Raw genomic sequence first — 21085 nt, forward strand, 5'->3', positions numbered from 1 at the left:
CTCTCTTCATCTCTCTACCTTTTTCTTTCCTACTTTATTCTTCCTTCACTCAATTCACTTTTAACACAATTTCTTAAATCTCGTGCTGAAAAGAAACGCTTCTACTACAGAGGGACGAAGGGACTAATAACCTTGTTTTATTAATGATTCTTATGAAAAATACAATCGAACTTGACAAGTGTGTGCAGTCACGTGCTCTGGTGATATCGGTTTGGTCTAAGTCCTTCTACATTAAAAGATATTCCCTCCGTTTCCAGCTAAGTTGAGGCAAAAAATTTAGGTGTGAGATTAAGAAACTATGTTGAATTGATTAAATGAAATAAATAAAATAGGAGATATGAATAAAGTGACGATGAAATAAAGTAAAAGTGATTCAATGTTTTATTTTTAATATAAATAAATAACTCAATTTTGTTAGGACATCTCAAAAATTGAATGTGACTCAATTTAGTTGGAACTAATTTATTAAAATAATTTTTTTTTCATCTCTTTGTAATTGAGGCATTCTTTAGAAATATATAGATTATTAAAATAAATTGAAAATCTGGAGTTATACCGATGGCTCAACAAGAATTTTCATTTGGGCCGTATTTTCTATAATTAATTGATTTTGGGATGAAACCTTAATACGATTTGGTTGATTTTTAAGGCCAAAATTGGAATTTATTCACACGTTTCGTTATTAGAATGTAGTGATTATATTCAATAATCTGCCACATAAATTAATCAAACCCTGCTTTCATGCTGACGGAAGAATCGCAATCACTTTAGTCAACTTTGACTCATTCATAAAATATTTTCGTTGGAGTGCTTGGGGTTGGCCCCACCAAGTTGAAATAATTTAACATCATTTGTTGTATTTAGGCTCACTTATTTGATGTGACGCCTATGGTTGACTTGGACAATAATGTCCCTACTTTTTCAATAAAATTCCTTAACACATGAGAAGAAAATATAATTTTTCAGGGAGATTTTGGTAATCTCACTAGCATATCTTGATCAACAGTAGCATACCATACATGAATCAATAACAAAGATGTAGCAAAACAATTCCCTCAAACTTAAAGAAGAAATAGTAGTAGCAGTTTTTTTTTTTTTTTTGTCCAAACATGAAGAAGATCAACATAGTAAGAAGAAAGTTGATAAAACCAAGCACTCCAACTCCCCAAAACCTCCACAACTACAAACTCTCATTCATAGACGAGCTCAACCCGCCGTCAAACAACGGCGTCGTCCTCTTCTACCACGCAAACCCGACAACGAAACCAGCCAACGTGCTCGAAGAGTCCTTGTCGAGGATCCTGCCGCGATTCTACCCTCTCGCGGGAAGATACATCGACGAGGACTTCAGCTTTGACTGCGTTGACCAGGGCGCCGAGTTTGTCGAAGCGGTAGCTGAGGGCGACGATGTGGAGGTGGACGATCTTCTTCCGCGACGAGGGGACCAGTTCACGGGCCCCACTGATCCGCTGCTATCGGTTCAGGTCACTGAGTTAGTGAAATGTGGGGCCTTGGCTGTCGGTGTTAGTGTTTCGCATAAGGTTTTCGATGCTTCTTCGATTGGGACGTTTATTGCGGCTTGGTCGAATGCTAGCAAGAATTTTTTGGGAGAAGAAGGGATCGGTGTTGTTCCCAACTTTGATTCTCATTTGTTGTTTCCTGGTAACAAATTTTATTCTTTTTAATTATACTTTTGACCTTCTATCATAAAAATTTGATGGTTCGGACGTAACTGTCACGTAGTTGTGTCTAGCTAATCACAAATTTTGTTTATTTTTCTATTTGAATTTATTTAAAAATTACTTCATCCATTCCTTAAAAATAGTTTTCCTTTTTTTATTTTGGGATGTCCATCAAAATTAATTACCTTCGGGTCTCAATATCTGCTAATAATACTCCACTTTTTTTTTTTATTTATTTCTTTCATATTTTACCAATTTTGTGGAGTATAAAACTAACTGTCCCCAAAGTACTATGATTGACTAGACATATTGAAAAATAATGTGAATTGTATTACAAATTACTCTATTTGTCCACGTTTTAAAGATCTATTTTGACTTAGTGTAAATTTAAGAAATTCTTTAATTTCATGAAAGAAAATAAATAGTAGTTGAGAAAAAGTATGAATTTCTTTTTTGTATATTAGTTTTATAATGATACGTGCATGAGTATGAGTGTAATGATTTAATAGAATACAAGGTTCACTTATTTAAAAAAAATGAATTTTTAAACAGTGGACGTCACAAAATGATAAGAATAAGTCATTATTTTGTCGACAAACTATTTTTTTCTTTAATTCCAATATGTTATTTAGCACACTCCTTACCATTAATCTAGAAGAATTAATGTGTTTGTGAGTCCTTCTGTATTTCAAATAGTTTTGGCTTAATTTTTGTAATTAAGGTTAATAATTAGTAAAACTTATATAGGGGAGTGTTAGGGTGCCATCACCTCTTAAAATAACATCATACCTAGCCAATCATTTGTACACGTGGACGAATAATAAGCTGCCACGTGGCAAAAAAAAATCTAAAAAAGACGGCCAACAATATGGTATACATTATACAACAATTTTTCTTGGTCAGCAATATTATAAACGCTACACAAGATTGCTGTGTAGCGTTTATAATATTGTTGTATATATGATGTCACGGTGTCACTTTAAGAGGTGTTGTCATTTTAATACAAACCGACTTATATATATTTACATTTATCCAGGTAGGAAACGAAGTTACTATGGTGAAATGAAGCCATCAGAAACCAATCATCAAACCACCACCATCGTTTCAAAGCGTTTCTCATTCAAGAAAGAATCAATAACAAATCTGAGATCAAAACTAAACCCAAAACAAGCCTTCAACAACACCATCTTCTCCAAGGTTCGTCTCGTCTCCGCGGTCATAGCCAAAGCCATGATCCGCATCGACACAACGAAACACGGCCGCCCGAGGCCTTCCGTCATCATTCAGGCCGTCAACATGCGGCCGAGAACCGCCCCTCCTCTCCCCATCCACTCATGCGGAAACCTCGCTTTGAACGCCGTGGCAAAGTGTTCGCACGGTGCGGACGGTTTGGGACTTGAGGAAATCGCGTGTGCGATGAGCGAAGCCATCGAGAAGACCGTCTCCGACTGCGCTAGGCTGCTGTCGGGTGGGTACGAGGACGTCGTTATCGGGGCGGAGGCGGGCCTGATCGAAGGGGCGATGAGCTCGGAGTCGGAGATGAGTTACTTGAGTTTTAGTGATTGGGGTAAGTTCGGGTTGTACGATGCGGACTTCGGGTGGGGGAAGCCGGCGTCGGTGGGGATAGCGCGGGTGCCGTATGAGAGGGCGACGGTGCTCGTGAATGATAAAGATGGTGGTGGGATTGAGGCGTGGGTTCATTTGAGTTTAGATGAGATGGTTTGCTTTGAAGAAGATGATGAAATTAAATTATATAGTACTACCATGTGAGAGTGGTATATGTAATATGTGTCATTGGGTTTGTTTTTTAATAAAATAATTGGTGGAAGTGTTTTACTAATTTGCTAGTAGGTTTGTTTTATGACTTTATGTCGAACAATTTCTTAAAATTCATGTCGATCGATTATGAAACATTTAATCATGGATGGAGAGAGTACAATTGAATTTGACAAGTGTGTGTGCGCAGTGTGCTCTAGTAAAATCAGCTCGTTCTAAGTCCTTTTACATTAAAAGGTATTCTTTTGGTCCAATTAGGTTGAGGCAAAAATTTTCAATACGGGATAAGAAACTTAGTTGGGATATTATACGACTCAACTTAGTTGGGACCGAGGAAATAATACTTTTTATTTTTTAAAATATTATTTTTTAGATAGTATTATCTCTTTATAATTGAGGTATTTTTTTGAAAATCTGAAAATTAATAAAAATAAATTGAAAATCTGGATTTTTACCGAAGGCCCAACAAGAATTTTCAGTTGGGCCGTATTTCTATTTATACTCAAAGGCGGCCCTGTTTGGGAAATTATCCATCGTTACTTAGTTTAAAATGGTAACACTCTTGAATTTGGGCCATTACAACATATTGATATGTTATGATTTATTACTCGACGAAAAAATTATAGTCAAATATTACTCCTACAGTCCTAAATCATGCAGGATATACTTCGTTGTAAATAAGTAAATAACAATAAATTTTATTTAGCTAGTGAGAGACGATCACGGTTCAAATAATATAAATATAATGAACATAGAAAAAGTTTACATAATATAAGCTCATACGTATATAAATATAAGTAGAGTATCAATAAACCTTATTCAAAGTCTTTGCGATACATAAACAAAGATTATTGTGCACGCTTTCATGGTGCATGTTTATATGATTATATTGGTTTTGAAACATATAATAAAAAGAAATAATCTTTTTTATTTCTTCATCATCTCCTCCTCTTCATCTTCATCCTCATCCTCGTCCTCCTCCTCTTCAAAAAACGGAGGGTTGGATGTGTTCATCCTTAGAGCAGTGTATCGTCCTTTACCCTTACTGCGACCTCTTGGGGGCGTGATGATTGCCCCCTTCGTTCTACGATGACCTCGTGATGGAGCCTCTCTGGGCGCGAACGAACCAAATCTCTTATTTTTGCTGAAGTTTATGCATCAAACATTATGTTAATTATATAAAGAGCTTAATTAATGATGTGATTAATATCAAATCAAAATTATTTCCTACCTATCTTCACCATCAAAGATAGTTCGAGTGGTGTTATCCCATTCGACAAGGTTTTCATTTACGATTTTCTTAATCTGTGGAGGATGAAAAAGCTAATTAGTCGATAATCTTTAGAATAAAGATAATTTTATCTCTACATAAACATAATATCTCTAGAAATAAATTGATGTGAAAAATTTATGACAACGTTACACATTATTCGAACTTGATTTGAAGTTATTATACAATAATCAATAAAATAATAAGTTTTTTTTAATGTATAGATATTTATTTTAAAATTAATATTCTCTGAATTGTTGCAAAAATGATTAATAATTTATTTTAAACTAATTAATGTTTAATCAATTTTTAATATAAAATACTTAAAAAATTCAATCATACATGTACAATTTATGCACTGACAATTTATTTATAAATAATGTAAGCCATGTATTACCTCATTGTCATAGTCAGTTTGATTCTTCTGTGGTGTACCTGTGACATTATATATGCCAGCAATATAACAAACATACATGCACACATAATAGAAAAGAAAATAGTTGTGCAAATAATCGTTTTCTTTTCATTCTATTTTTATCATTTTCTTATTAATAAATATTTTATAGACATGATAATAATTTATCACAAGTCTATACCAAAAAAATTATTGAAAGACGATTATTATCTTACCAAATGAAAATGATGTGCTCTATTATTCATTACCTTTCTTTCTGTCGCTCATGTTCAAACTGCAAATTCGAAATAAACACCAAATTAATAACAATATAGATTTAAAAAAATCAATAGCACTATTGTTATAATAAATCGATGATTTACTCCATCATAAGTATAATGCAAACCATATATATACTTAGCTGAAACCTACCAAGATTGATCAGTCTCTCTTTCTTAATTTCTTCTATTTTGTGTTTTTTGGGGAAGTTGAGTTAGTCTATTTATGCATATACATTTATACATATTTATTTCATATTGGATTTTGTGTATATTAGCAATTCTTGTTATTATCAACAAAAAACATTAAATGATAGTTTCCACTTCACAAAATGAGGTATAGTCATCCGTTAAAGTTTGGATACATAATGAAATCTCAAATGATGGATGGAATTTCATGGGTCTTTATAATTTTAAAAAGATCTAAAAGTAAGATGTTTTTGCTACAAAATATAAACCAGCCTATACAATTATATCGACTTTATCTATGGAAATATCAACCCATTAAAAAACTACAGTAGCTAGTTAAAGAAAATTAAAATAATACACTTCATCTATCCCTCTTCTTTATTACTCCTACAAGAAAAGAGTATGATTTATATAAATTTAAACAATGGAACATAGCTTCAGTAGGTATAACATTAATGTTAATTAAATGAGAGTATGATTTACATGTATAATGAATCATCAAGTGGAGGTTTTCCCCTGACAAAGCTCACAGACTGTGTATCCAAGTCCTTCACAATATGGACACTTTGCCTCTCCTTCATCAACCCATTCTATAAACTGCACCACACAGCTCCCCATCATGTTATATTCATTCAAATCCAAAATATGAACATTAATTACTTATAATTACTAAATCAATCTCATCTAACCTGTGGCTCAATATTTGGCTCCCCAGTTCCATCACATTCTGCAACAAAACCCCTTATATATTAGCACAAAAAATGTTATGCATACTAAAACTATAATCTCTGTTTACTTGATTATAGGCGACTTAGCACGAACGTGTTGCTTACACGAAGGGCTATTCTGTGTAGTCAATCCGTTGAGGCCTACTTGGTCCGCCAGTTTTATTCTTTTTTGGCCTTTGTAAATTATGTGGTTTGTTGTAGCAAACTTTTACAAATGTAAAGAAAATATTCCAAGACAGATTAAAGATATATAGAGAGAGAGATTGAGTAAAATTTTACCCATGCACAATAAACGGCCTTCTCCTCGACAGGTAAGACAATTGGTAGTTGAGTTTACTTTCGTATTTTTTACTATTCGTTTGCTTCCTCCAGAGAGCCTTGAAGAGTCTTCCCACCGATTCTCTCCAAGAAGAAAAACTCTAGCTCGAGGCACCCCAGCTTCTGTTGTACTTTCGTCTGTTTCAACTTCATTTATATCTGTCGAAGCAACTGGGGCTCCATTAGCTCCCTATGAGAAAAAAGTTGCAGAAACTGGTTCAGACTTTGTATCAATATTTCATTTCATTGCAGAAAAGAAAGTTTAAACATCGAGTATTATCTAAGTTTAAGCATCCATTTCCCTACATTGAACTAAAATTTAGATGAACGAAGCAGTAATTATCACAGAAAGAAATGCAAATCGGACGACAAAAATCTTTGCAATCAAGAAAGGAAGTGGAATGGCATAGTATTATGGAATAGTAATTTTCTCAGACTAGCTGCCTAGAAGTGGCGAACAAAAAGGTTCAATGAGAGAAGTACTTTCTCTGGATCAGTTGATTCAGGTTCTTCATTTTTGGTGACTCCCGACTCAGAACCTCCAAATAACCGGTGCAGAAGCTCTGCAGTCATAATGCCATCTTCACGCAATCCTAACGTGGCCTGCCAAAAACAGAGAAAAGTCATCAATTTTACGTCAGTGCTTTACTTCTTACTTGTATGATGTATCCAATGAATTCAGTTAAAGAGTCTTAATATGTTACATACTTGCCAGGTTTTTACAGCACGCTCCGTTCCACTTGAGAAGCTAGAAAATTCCATGTCCTCTTCCCCAGAGTAGAACCCGAGTTTCTGCAAGGCTTCCTATCAAAGACAACATGAATAGGAATAAACAGTGGTGAGTATAACCAGAAACTTTAGATCAACGATCAACAAGATATTTCAGTCACACAACACAAGTTATAACAAACAACAGAGCCTCGAGCCTATTCTTGTATCTTAGCCATTAAATAAGTTGTAGTAGTGCTCCAGGTAAATCTCAAAACTAATGTTGGAGAATAAGTAATGCAGCGTACTTTTGATTCTACAAAGTTCCAGTGGAAAGTTTCCCGGAGGGGAAAGGTGGGGATTAAACGAGCCATCTCTCCCACAAGAGAGTTTCTCAAAGGAAAAGTTCCAGTCATCCTACCAAAGCCATGTTTTACTATTCCCTTCTCCGAAAACAGTAAATCAAGATACTTCAAAATTGAACAATTTAAGTTTCCTATAAAAGTGTAGCTTAAGGTGATACCGGTGTAACATTAACAGAAGGATCAGAATATCAAACTGTAACCAGAGCTCCTCACCCCAAATTTAGCAATACGTAAGGGGGGCTGCCGGCTGGGGATACGAATCATACAACTAGTTTCCAATCATAGCTACAAAACAACCATACCTGCATTGCCCCGACTTCATCTCCTTCTGATCCTATTCTCAATGTTGCACTTCTTAACACCTTTTCCTTCTTTTCAGGAACACTGATCACTTCCTTTACGACAATTTCTTCCTCCGCCTCCTCCTTGATCACTTCCTTTACGACAATTTCTTCCTCCGCCTCCTCCTTTTTCGCTGCCTCAACCACTAACCGCACAGCGCTAGTTCCGGCCTCAGCAATTCGGTTCACACTCTTCGTTACATCTCCCTCCTTGAGAGCCTAAAATGAAAACTGGACATCTATAATCATCAAAGTTACTCTTTGGAACAAAACTTATAGGATTGATGGGTACAGAAACATCACACCTACTGACCTACATGAACTGTCACAAATCTAACAAAAAACCCCCAAAATTCAATTTCCAGCCACGAAGGGGAAAAAGGCAAAAAAATTAAACTTGAAATCCACCAATTAACCCAATCAAAATCACTGACAGCAAAATCAAGATGTTGAATTATGATTAGAAATTAGGAACATCCTCTTGCCATTATATACCTGCAACAATTTGGCGATATTTCCGACGGTTTCGGAAACGGAGGCGCCCTGGATAGAATTGAGGCGCTCAAGGTCTTGAATTCTGAGCTTAAGGCTGTTTATCTCTTGCAGCAGAGCTTGGCGCTCGGCGTTCCACCGGGATTCTTCTCTCAGCCAGCGGCGCTCCTCCCTCAGCCAGCGCTGCTCCTCTCTCTGCCAGCGGGCCTCCTCGTCGACGGGGTCGTGATTGGGGGGGAATGCGAAGCACGCGTGGGATTTGGATGGGGATTTGAAGTAAAGTGCATTGGAATTGGGTTTGGGAATGAGGGAAAGGGTGGGGTTTGGAGTTAGGAGGAGTGTGGAGGGAAACATTTGTTATGATGGGTGGGAATTTGGGGAGACTGGAGATTTTTGTGGGAAATATGGTTGAGGTAGATGATGCTGACGTGGCGGTGGTGGATATTTGTGAAGCTGTTATTTTGAATAATCAGTTTATTTTTAATTTATCTAATCATATATATTATTCACTCATACTCTTCAACTAATTCAAGCTTCTACTTTATCTAAAAACTTTATTATGTACTCCTTCCGTCCGCAAATAGGAGTCCCATTTTTCTATTTTAGTTTGTTCGCAAATAAGAGTCCCGATTCACTTTTACTATAAATGGTAACAAGGTCTCACCTTCCACTAACTCATTCCACTCACATTTCATTTAAAACTAATATATACAAGTGGGACTCCTATTTCACTAACTTTTTTCTTCCCACTTTTCTTAACATTTCTTAAAATCCGTGTCGCTCATGAATGAGACTCCTAATTACGGAAGGAAGGAGTAATTGACTGAGACTATGTATACCTATTTATACAATTGTCAATAGATTGATTTTAATTTATTATGCATAAGTAAATGATGTATAAGTTCTCGTGCTTATTTTACCCATTATCATTTAACACATACAATAATGCATCTTTAATATTTCCTAGCTTTATCACGATCTATAAATTTCTTCTCCTATTTTTGAAGTAATTGTTATGAACGAATGCTAAAGGTATTTGTATCGATATTGTTGTAATTGTTTTTGGAAGTCCAATATAGAAAAATATGGGAAAAATTAGAAAAAAGGTATAGGGAAATTTAGAAGATAAATTGAAAAAAAAGAAAGAATTCGATGAATTTGAGGATTGAATAAAGTTAAGGCAAAAGTGAGAAATTCAATTTCACAAAGAATATATTTAGCCAAACGACAGCTTCCCTGCCACGCGTGACCCTGCCACGCGTGACCGAGAGTCCAGCTTGCGTTGCATGCACGCGCGTTAACCATGGTCGGGCATCAAGCTGCGTTCGCAGTAGTACTACAAATGTAGAAATCTCCATTTCCAGAATAGGTTTTCTTTTAAATTGAAAAATCAAACATAGAAGGGGAGCACACAAGAATATCCAAGTAGAGCATGAGATTCATGCCTTTATTGGCTACAGGCACAATACAAATATAATTACAAAACCAAAACATAATAAATAGACTTCCTCTCCGATTTCTCAATAACTCCCAAGGACAGATACATTTATGAGCTACCCACTAAATAATCAATCAAAAAAGAAGCTTCTGAAGCTGCATAACAACAAAATAAATCACAAGCAAAACGACTGATCCGCACAGACAGCATCGTGTTTCATAGCAGACAGCGAGCGCCTCCCAGATTTCAGTGATAAATGTAAATCATTACTTTGCTGATATTAGTCGAGCTTGACATTCGAATATAAAAGGGTGTCCTTGGTGATTGACATGTTGAGAAGAAAGTAGATCTGCAACCGACAAAAAGACATTATCGGCTAAGAGGTCGAACTCTCTGTTATTTATATAGTGGATAAAATCCCAGTTTCTTATCCTTGATGCAAGTAGAGTGGATTAATTGAACAAAACACATAGTGCATGCATTTAAAAAGAAATCTTACCCCCAAAATAGTGGCAATAAGAAGAATGATCCCTGTTATCCAGGCCAAGGTAAGTCTAACAAACGCTATTTCTGCAATTATGATCTTCCCAGGTGAGAGTTTTGTTTGCTGCAGCGAACGTGCAGATGATCGAGTATTTACTGTGAAATGGAACATATTCTCTTGCTCTGCATCAACCCAGCCCCTGTGGGCAATGACTCCAACAATTTTCCCTGCCAAAGGGCTAATATCAGTTTCTAAGATCAACACCAAAAAGAAGACACGAACATATATAATCAGGCAATATTCATTTTCAGACGGCTGAATAACAAGCCCAACATTCAACTTTATTCAAGAATAATATAGCTATACAGGCAGATAAAAAAATTGTAAAAACTGATTATGCTCTTCAAGATGACAAGATCATCAGAGATATTAGTAACACAACAAAAACTTAGGTTAGCTAGTAGTTCGTGCCAATAATTCAAAAATGGGGATACCTTGGTATGCTTCCTGCAAAGAGTCAAGCATCTTCGATATGGAATTGACAAATACTTCCATTCCATTTTGAGCAATTTCGTCCCTTCCATAGCGATCTTGTAAAGCCTGCCAAAATAAAGCATCGAACAAGACTTGGAATCATGAACTGCCACAAGATGTTTATGTTTGGCCACTCAAAGATATCTCAATCAGCACTTTAAATCAGACGAAATAAGTAGTTTCTAGAAAAGCTTCATTGTTTTGCAATCAAAAAGATGCAATTAGCTATATCTGGAGATCTTACTAATCTTGTCCATTACATAACATCTGCCTAAGCAGAATACTAAGCACTCCCTCCGTCTACCATTAGGAGTCCCGGTTCACTTTTACTGTAAATGGTAGGTAGACCTCACATTCCACTAACTCATTCCACTCTCACATTCCACTATCTTTTCCACCCACTTTCTTTAATGTTTCTCAAATCCCGTCCCGAACTCAAATGAGATGTCCTAATGGCGGAATATTTGAAACAAGACATTTCAGGTTATAGTTTTCTGCATATTATACTCATTCTACTCAAGAAAATAAAAGAGATGGAGTCATCAGACTAAACCAACCCCTATGCAGCACAAAATGGTGTCAAAGTTCCAGGAGTTTATTGTTTGGGCCAACTTATACATAATGTGGCAGTATTAAACCAATCAGAAGAAACAAATGGTTTCAGTAAATTATGGATGACCTTGATTCCATCAAATCTGCCTGTCATAAGCTCTGCAGGATTGCGTTCACTTTTTGTCAATACTCGATGCAACTCCATAGCCTTCTTCATATTACTAATAAGCATTACGAGACTTGTTGCGAATTCTCTGTCAGCTCTCTGCCGAATTCAAAACAGATTATTTGAGCTATTTGCAGAAAGAAAGTAACTAGTAACCACCGGAAAACCTAAAATCAATAACCTCTGACATATCAAGTCTCATAAAGGCACCATTAGAAATGGGAATGAGTAGCTCCCCGCTCAGTGATTGGGATGCATCTTCAACATATGATCCACCCAACCAGGATGCCTGATTACAAGAAAACCAAAAATCCTCATATATTAAGTTCACAAAAAGTGTAGGATTTGGTGGGTGGGAAAAGAGAGAACTAACATAATCACTCAGTTCTTTGTCTGAACATTCAGCATTGCTTGAGACTTCGTTCAGGGACACCATTGAAAATTCATCTTCACCTGCTCAAAAAATACAGTACATCCATAAAATATTCAAAGAAGATAACTGTTGAGGTATGTGAAATCACAAAGACCCATTACCTGGAAGCTGAATGTCCACTCTTTCTGTACCTTCAACCTTGATCTTCAGGGTGCTACTAGATGGAGATTTATCTGAGCGGCCAACAAGCTGGGAATCTGTATGCATTACAACATGGGGCGTGCTTTACCACACGGCAAAAAAATAGGACAGCTGAACATAGAAACCAACTTTGAGAAGCATACCTTCAGCTCCTGTAACCTCAACCATCAACAAGGCGCCGGGCCTATCAAATGGGTTGGGCGCAAGAACCTCATTCAGCTACAAAATAAAAGTAGGTAAACATTGACAGCATAGACACAGCTAGTATATGCACAAGATTAAGTATAAATCATACTAGAATGTACCTTGGATGAGCTATCAGCAGAGAGTGTAGAAGGGGGTGCAAAACCAAGCAACACTGATGCAGTAGCACCAATTTCGGATGGAGAAAGAGAAACAGTCTGCAAAGAATCAAAGATTTTATTTCTCATAGTGATTCAGTGAAGCATGAAATTTAAATAGGCTGTCAAATTATTTACATTCAGTGTCAGAGATACAAGACGAGAGTTTAAACTATATAAAATATAAATATGATAGCATATTTTATTGAGAGCTAAACTCTCTATGAAAGACTAGGAAATACTATTTGACTTAAATTTCAACAGAGGAATTCAAGATATTAACAGATCCACTAACAAAATCAATTTGGTTCGTGCAGCATTGCAAAACCATAAAGCAGATAAGCATTGGAAGTCTTGAAGAATCAAGTATTCAAACTAATGATTTAGAACATGATACACCTAACTGCAGTGTACATGAAGCTGCGGGTATTGTATATCACCCTACAAGGTTTGGCATGGTTACAGCCTTTAAATGCTACTCAAGAAACTTCAAAATACTTCAATTCCTTTCAACCAAAGAGATTAGCATAATACTGTAATGGTAACCTGACCTCTCAAGTGGTATCATTTTTTCTAATCAGACCTCCTAGATGAGATAAACAAGAGACTGAGACACTGTAGAGTAAACTGAGGGAATACAAGTCTCACAAGATGTGATCCAGGTGTTCAGGGAGGTTCTTGAGGGAACAGAGACATGTGACATCCATCTCCGTAATCCACCACACAAGTGAGCTAGTCAGCCAGTATCACCAACCACAAAAGTCAAAAAGAGATGGAACTTTCTAGGCATAGGAACCATCAAACTGGATTTGAAAAGGATTTGGGGTAGGTGGATTTAAGGAGAATATAAACCATGGGGAAAGAAAGACTTGAGAAAATAATTTCAGAAGTTTATGCATCAATCCAAATCCGCCTTCTGACAAACGCCTACAAGCCTAATACCTTCTAATTGCATCAATAGATAACACAGCTCTTGCACTTCATCCCCTCAAAGGAATGTAAGATAAGGTCCTAAGGGTCTTATTGAGAAAGCAGCAGAATACCCCGAACTTCACATTTCTACCTCTGGCTTTCTTATACTACTTTGTTTGTCCATCAAAACTATGTTCCTTTCAATAAGCTTGTAGCAATTCAATAACCCTTGGACATGCAAACATCTAAAACAATTCCCCTATACTTTTCAGATCCCGGTTTTCTTTATAAACACATTATTATTTCAATCTAAAACAAGGTCACGAAAAAAGTACTTTTCCTAAGCCGTGTTAGGAATTTCTCACAAACTGCATTCATAGTACAGCAAGTACAGTCATTCTCTTCTGCAGTAATGCATCAGAATGAAACCTAAGCGTGGCCTGAGATTTAGTAGTATCACTTTTCATCTTAATGATTCACATACTAATCCAGAAAGATAAAAGGTAAATACTATTAAAGGGGGAAACTTATCCAGATCCATTATTTTAACAATAAAGCCACAATTTGGGACCCTTTCCACGGTCAATGACTCAACTTAACATCACAGCAGAACTGAATTCATCCATCAAACAATCGCCAGGAAAGTAAAACATTCCAGATTCAAATACATATATTCACAAACTTGGTAACGATCATCACATTGGAACTCTAAAAATTCTCGCCAGACTTCGAACGCCACATCAGATACTTAGCATACAGACTCAATAACGCACTCAAACATTATGCGCAAAAGGAAATCAAGAGTTCACTCCATAATCAGAAAACCTACCTGATCTGATGAAAGGCGAAGATATTGGCGAGTAGGACTATCGAGGAAAAGAACCGAGGAATCACCATAAATCACCTGAAATAAATCAAAGCAATTCAAATTCGACTTCAATACATAGACATTCAGCATTTACGATCCAGAAATTGATTAAACACGCGTGAGTGCGTGCATATTGTAGCGAGAAAGGATGAGACGGCAGACCTTGGAGTGTAGAGAGAGAAGAGAGAGGATGAACAGGAAGGAAAGAGAGTAAGCTCTCTGAGGATCCATGATCGAGAGAGAGAGAGAGAGAGATGCGCAATTGATCTGTGTGGTGTGCAAACACGAAGATCTGAAAGATGAAGACGAATACAGCTGAAACGACTGCGTTTCGTTGAATTCCTTCGATTTTTTTATCTATTTTTTCACGTCCATATCTGTTTAACATTAATAATTTGGTATAATACTTTTTTATTTGATAAATTAGATCGCAGATATTTAATATAAAGGGGCCCAAGCCCATGTAGATGACTAGAACAATAAGTATTAAATACTTAGGGAAGCCAAGCCCAAGCCAAATTAGATCATTTTGATCCATTAGGAAACTTGGATATTTTTAAAGGATTAATAAAAAAAATTCATTATTAAAATAAAATTGCATGTACCAACGGGTTGCAGCGCAGTTAGTAACGCGGAGTTGTGGTGACCATGAGGTCACGGGTTCAAACCCCGCCGCCCGCTGGAAAACTTTCGGCCTTAATCTGCAAGCCCGGTCGAGCAGGATTAGTCGGATTCCGCTAAAAATGCGGGTTCGGTACACCTGTGGTTAAACCAAAATAATAATAATAATAATAAAATAAAATAAAATTGTATGTGCTAATGTGGATAAGTGCATGATCTTTGTAGCAGCTGATCAAAATAGTTAGGAGCGTCGATAGAAGACAGAAGCAATGTGGTGACCGTCACTAACAATGAATGACGCATGCACGAAATGCAAGTGAACCTTGACGAACAAAAAATCAAAGTGAACCAGAATAAATGATAAAAATCACATTCAAATTTAATTTTTACATGAAAAAAGCGCATTCAAATTAATTTCAAGTGCATGCATGGTGATTGGCCAAGTGAAAGAGCACAAATTTTTAGCAGTATCAAATTGAATATTAGTAAGAATTAAAGATGAAAATCACAACAGAAAAAGATACCAATCAGCTAGCTTTGTCACTTTATTAATTGCTTACTTTACTTTCTATCTTCTTTTATCAAGTTGACCATTTAGTTATGCATAACGAGGCTAACACTACATTATATGCATGGCAGAATTCTATGATAATTATTTTTTCCTCAAAGAAAACATATTGATAACAAATTAATGCAATAAGAGCATTCATATCATATTTTCAAGAAAATATATCGCACAAATAAATAGAGAAAAGGGCAGAAAAAGTAGGATTCACTCTCCACTAACTTTTTCAATTCACTTTTCATTACATTTCTTAAAACCCGTGTCCAGTCAAAATTTGAGGGACGGAGGGAGTTTCAAATTTTCAATTATGGTATATCTATGTAGTCAATAGTTATGTTTAATGTAAGGTCTCAATCCTTCACCAATTAGCAAACGTGCTCCTAAAACCAAACCAAAATTACATGGTCCACCATACAAGTACCAAATGAAAAATTAATCAAAAGCTGAGTAGAAAATAAATCTAATTGCTCCAAACAATGACTTTATACACGTACATATTACTCAAAATAACTTTAAGGGTGTGAATATGCAATTATTAAATACTCCAAGGACAACCATGATAAAAGCTGAAAAGCACTGGTCACACATGATGCTCATATATTTATCCTAATTAATACTCCCTCCCTCTGTCCCACTCAAGATGACCACATTCTTGAAGGGCACGGGTTTTTTGAAAGTATTATTAGGTAGAATACAGTAGAGAAAAAAAAGGTTGTTAAATATTTTAATGAGGAGAGATGAGAGAGGAGGTTATTTCCAAAATTGGAAAGTGGTCATCTTAATTGGGACAAACAAAAAATGAAATGTGGTCATCTTGAATGGGTCGGAGGGAGTAAATCATTTAAAACCCTTACACACCATGTGGTTTTAAAAAACCCCCATTTCTTCCTCCCTACCTTTTCTTCAATACCCTAAAAACAAGTAAAAGTTTATCTTGTATTTTCCACACACACTGAGGTCCACTTGGTGGTTCATGGATATTGAATTCTTGAGTACTAATATTGGGGGGTGTTGGTGGGATTTCTCTTGCTCATATCTTCATGGCAAAAATCAGCACAAGTTTCCATTCTTTCTCACTCATCCTCTTCCTATTCTTGACCATTAATTTCCCAAATTCATCAAAAGGGAGAATGTTATTGCAACAACCATCTTCTTACAAGATGAGGCAAAATGAAACTAGTACCGGTTTCAAGAATAGGGCATCTCATCACCACGCTTCCGTTGCTACCACTAGAAAACCGTTTCGCGCAGCTGCTCATGAAGTTCCTAGCGGTCCGAATCCGGAATCCAATTGAATATATGTTCGAGTTTGCATCGATTTCTTGGCATATATTTTGAGAAGAATTAGGGTTTTGAAGAAGTTGCTGATTTCTAAGGTATTGCTAGTTAATTAATTAAGTGTTTTTTTAGTATTTTTTTTCCTTTCTCAAAACATAAATCTATGTAAAGTGCAGCATTATAATCAATTTTTTTTTATTTGGTCAAGGGTGGTTCATTCTTAATTACACAAGAATTTGTTCTTTATTTCCCTTGCTATGTTGGTGCATAATTTTAATATTCCACATTGATAAACAAATCTTCTTAGTTCAAAGAATAGGTGCAATTTTTTTTTTTTTTGTGTGTGTAATATTTTTTACCGTTTAATGCCAAACAATGCTATAAATTACTACTTTATAATACCCTTTTCACATTTGGTGAATTTCATGTGATCAAACTATGAGAAGGCTATTTCAAGAATCTTTGGTGGCAGTGATTCAGAGATGTAAAAAGATGAGAAGTCAATAGTGAAGTGTTGTCTTCATGCAAACTCATTTTGTGTTTGATAAAATCTTCTGAGTTTTTCTTTTGGCATTGTTGAAAATTATTATGAGTATGGTGCTATGAGCTATGGAATTTTGTGTTTGTCCTGTAAAAAGGTGGCCCAGGAGCCTATGGGGGCTCCAGACAAAAAAGAAAGTGATTTGATATGATGATTTGCATAAATATAACAGTCCAAGATTCGAATTATTGATGCTTTTTATGTCACGTAAGCTAATTCCTAGGTGTTTCAACTATATCTGCAATGATGACTTTGCCTTTTGTTAATTTTAATACCCACTTTAAAAATCACAAAAAATCAATGTGTAATTTTAATTGGATCCTAGTTTGTTACTTAATTTGTTATGTTTTGGGAATTTTTGTGTTAATAATTAACTTAGAGCATCTCCGGTGGCGTCTTTTCCACTAGGACTTTCACTAGAACTTCCCACACAAAATTCATGCCACGTCATTACTAGGACTTCTCATTGCACTAGGACTTCCCACTAGAACTTCCCGCAATAAAATTAATAAATTCACAATTAAAATTAAAATTTAAGGAATTAAAATTTACGGAATTAAAATTTCGACACGAGCCATATTTATAGAGTTTTTTTTATAAAAAAAAAATTAATTTTCGGTCAGACGTCTGAGTGGGACGTCCTACCCACGCCACAGTGGCGGACATCAGGTAGGACGTGGGGCGGACGGGCGAGCCCATCCGGCGGGCATATGGGACGGGCGTGGGCGCCCTTCCCCTTCACAGCGGCGGACGTCCGGTCGGACGTCGGCGACGTCCTACCGCGACGTCCGCCGTAGGAGACGCTCTTAACTATTACTCTATTACTCCCTCCGTCCCGCTTAAGATGGCACATTTTCCTTTTTAGTTTATCCCAACTAAGATGACACATTTCCTTTTTTGGAAACAATATCTCTCCAATTAATACACTCAACCACTTTTTCTCACTCCTATTAAAATATCCATCTTTCTTTATCTCTCTACTTTAATACTTACACCCACCTTCTCTCTCCAATTAAACACTTTAACCAATAACTCCTAAAACCCCGTGCCGGCTAAGCAATGTGTCATCTTAGCCGGGACCGGGACGGAGGGAGTAGTACATTATTCCTTCTGTTTTTGTTTTTGCTTATTTTTTTATATACACGTTCTTTCCTTTTGTTACGTAAATGGCTTACATAATTACTATACTCCATGAAACATCAAATATATTCTCTATATGACTCGTGCTAGTAAGCTATAATAGTATAAATTAAAACAAAAAGGTCTAATGAAATATGACTCGAACATGATAATTTGAACGCCAGCTCTCTTTGCATAAATCACTCAAGAAAAACAATACACCAACCATTCATTTGAAGTTTAATTGTTAAATCACAGAAAAGTACCATTATCTCCTGAATTTTATGTAATTACTCTGTTTAAGGAGTAGGTAGATATGTAGATCATCTAATTAGACCCAAGTGACTATGTCTTTGTATCATTTTGACATTATTGTTAAAATTATGGGAGCTCTCTAGCCAACCTACCTTCCTCCCTAGCTATATGAAAGGATGACCTTATCTACAATGCCCCATACACATAGCCAATTCCTTTAAGTATTTAATAAATTTAATGTGTCCCAAAATTAAATCAAGAGGCATGTCAACTTTAACGTATTAATGTCTGGTCCCTTACACATTAATTTCATTGCTTTTTTGCTGTTTTTTAAAAATAGATTATGTACTACTACTACTACTTTGGTATTCACTCTCTTTTACTACGCGTTTCGTAATACATTAATATAGGTTGTGCGAATTTATTCGCGCATATATATTATTGTTTGGAAGGAAATTAATCAAACTTGAAACAAATTAAGTACTCCACCGTCCGTGAAATGTGTCTAGTTTTTTGGTCAGTCCACAAAATGTTATCCACTTCGCTTTTTTTCCATTTCTTATATATGGTCCTCAATTTGCACTAACTCATTACACTCACATTCTATTATAAAACCAATATATAAATGTAGAACCTACAATCCATTAACTTTTTCCGGTCACTTTTCTTCACATTTCTTAAAACCCATACCGAACTAAACATGGACAACATTTTGCGGACGAAAGAAGTAGTATTCGTGATTACAAGAAAAAAACATGAAAAGAAAAAATTATACAACGAAAATATTAAATTTATTACAAACAAACATCACATATCTCATGGAAACACAAACACTTCCATCACCAATCACTACAACAAATAAATAAAAACACCACAAACACAATTACCTACCAATATTCAACACTCCCAACTACTTCAACATAAATGAAAATTATGAAATATAACAAAGAGTTAAAGACCAATTCAATTGCCACCACCACCACCTCCACCACCACCAAAGCCACCACCTCCACCACCACCAAGACCACCCCCACCTCCAAGCCCACCACCCCCTCCGAAGCCGCTTCCACCGCCGCCTCCAAGCCCTCCACCATTCCCAAGACCACCCCCACCTCCTAGCCCTCCTCCACCACCCCCTCCGCCACCAAATCCTCCCCCACCTCCGCCTCCCAAACCACCACCACCGCCACTCCCTCCCCCCAATCCACCACCACCCCCTAACCCTCCACCACCACTACCTATCCCCCCACCCAACCCCCCACCACCACCAAGCCCACCTCCTCCACCCAAACCCCCACCGCCGCCAAACCCTCCTCCACCACCAATCCCACCGCCGCCAAATCTACGCTTGAACCCCTTCCTGTGGCCGCGCCCTACGCCTCCACCGAAGCCGAAGCCCTTCCGCAGAAACGGCTTCGGCTTCCTCAGAAACGGCTTCCCCAACAGCTTCTTCTCATCATCCACAACATGATCATCTGCACAAACCAAACAATCCACAAACAAAATCACCAAAACTAAACCAACAAGAAATCGAGAAGCTGAGCCCATCTTCATCACACGGCATGCAAGAATTGCGTGACTATACACTATATTTATACTACAAAAAAGTTACTTATCTCTAAAATTAATAGTATAAAGCACATTGTATAGTTGGTCCCCTACAACCCAACTGCCAACTTATTTTGGAGTAAATGTGTGTCCAATTTAATAACTAGATTGGTAGTCATTTAAATTTCACCTCTCCATAATATTTGAAAACTTGTACTATAAAACTAAGAAATTCTAATTTTTTTCAGTTATCTCATCCGTGTATCAAACGATTGTACATGGATATTTCAAATGATTTAATATTTCAAATTTGAATCTTGTGAGATTTGAACAAGATTTAACCAAATTTTGTTAGTTAAAGTTGCTATTATCATTTACGTAAGTAATTTTGTAGCCCAACTAGTGGAAATAAAACGATTTTTTCCCTCTCTTTCCCTCTTCAACTGTAATCCAACACTTTAAATTCAAGTACTTATCCAGATTGGGCAGAAATAGTTGTGATTTTGAGTGGTTGGATTTTACTTTTTAGTGAGTAGAGTGTACACATGCACAATACTCATATTCGAGTTCAATTTCTGATCTACTCCTACTAAATTTAATGCAGTCAGGTGTTCATTTATTCATTTAAGTACTACTAGTATTATTTAATGTACTACTCCCTCCGTTCTAAAAAAATATGCAATTTGAGTTGAGTACGAGTTTTAATGTTAAATTGGTAAAGTAAAAGAGAGGTAGAGAGAAAAAATAA

General features: G+C 36.4%; 5 protein-coding genes across 5 annotated transcripts; 1 reads left to right on the top strand and 4 right to left on the bottom strand.

Annotated features, from left to right (window-relative positions):
• Nucleotides 1-1088: 1088 nt before the first annotated feature.
• LOC125221475 (pelargonidin 3-O-(6-caffeoylglucoside) 5-O-(6-O-malonylglucoside) 4'''-malonyltransferase-like) lies at nucleotides 1089-3532 on the top strand. Its single transcript, XM_048123595.2, has 2 exons — nucleotides 1089-1662; nucleotides 2719-3532. The coding sequence occupies exons 1-2, from the start codon at nucleotides 1110-1112 to the stop codon at nucleotides 3450-3452; spliced, it is 1287 nt and encodes a 428-aa protein (XP_047979552.2). The 5' UTR covers nucleotides 1089-1109; the 3' UTR covers nucleotides 3453-3532.
• A 706-nt stretch (nucleotides 3533-4238) lies between these two features.
• LOC125218934 (uncharacterized) lies at nucleotides 4239-6182 on the bottom strand. The gene is made up of 4 exons (XM_048120744.2): nucleotides 6073-6182; nucleotides 5126-5417; nucleotides 4690-4763; nucleotides 4239-4602 (listed from the first exon to the last, which is right to left on the bottom strand). Exons 2-4 carry the CDS (start codon nucleotides 5201-5203, stop codon nucleotides 4386-4388), a joined length of 369 nt encoding a protein of 122 aa, XP_047976701.2. The 5' UTR covers nucleotides 5204-5417; nucleotides 6073-6182; the 3' UTR covers nucleotides 4239-4385.
• Nucleotides 5978-8918, bottom strand: LOC125218933 (protein disulfide isomerase pTAC5, chloroplastic). The gene is made up of 7 exons (XM_048120742.2): nucleotides 8545-8918; nucleotides 8011-8268; nucleotides 7344-7439; nucleotides 7119-7238; nucleotides 6597-6825; nucleotides 6279-6316; nucleotides 5978-6186 (listed from the first exon to the last, which is right to left on the bottom strand). Exons 1-7 carry the CDS (start codon nucleotides 8893-8895, stop codon nucleotides 6088-6090), a joined length of 1191 nt encoding a protein of 396 aa, XP_047976699.1. The 5' UTR covers nucleotides 8896-8918; the 3' UTR covers nucleotides 5978-6087.
• A 1041-nt stretch (nucleotides 8919-9959) lies between these two features.
• On the bottom strand, nucleotides 9960-14727 carry PMP (putative type 1 membrane protein). The gene is made up of 11 exons (XM_048081775.2): nucleotides 14573-14727; nucleotides 14372-14446; nucleotides 12595-12690; nucleotides 12433-12508; nucleotides 12250-12345; nucleotides 12089-12168; nucleotides 11897-12004; nucleotides 11677-11814; nucleotides 10958-11063; nucleotides 10479-10690; nucleotides 9960-10328 (listed from the first exon to the last, which is right to left on the bottom strand). Exons 1-11 carry the CDS (start codon nucleotides 14639-14641, stop codon nucleotides 10260-10262), a joined length of 1125 nt encoding a protein of 374 aa, XP_047937732.1. The 5' UTR covers nucleotides 14642-14727; the 3' UTR covers nucleotides 9960-10259.
• A 4831-nt stretch (nucleotides 14728-19558) lies between these two features.
• LOC125224550 (uncharacterized) lies at nucleotides 19559-20392 on the bottom strand. Its single transcript, XM_048127969.2, has one exon. It carries the CDS (start codon nucleotides 20341-20343, stop codon nucleotides 19753-19755), a length of 591 nt encoding a protein of 196 aa, XP_047983926.1. The 5' UTR covers nucleotides 20344-20392; the 3' UTR covers nucleotides 19559-19752.
• Between the last annotated feature and the right edge of the window lie 693 nt (nucleotides 20393-21085).

Source organism: Salvia hispanica, chromosome 1 (assembly GCF_029641045.1).
Source record: "Salvia hispanica isolate PSC_SH4W2 chromosome 1, Shi_PSC_v1, whole genome shotgun sequence".
Classification (NCBI taxonomy): Eukaryota; Viridiplantae; Streptophyta; class Magnoliopsida; order Lamiales; family Lamiaceae; genus Salvia; species Salvia hispanica.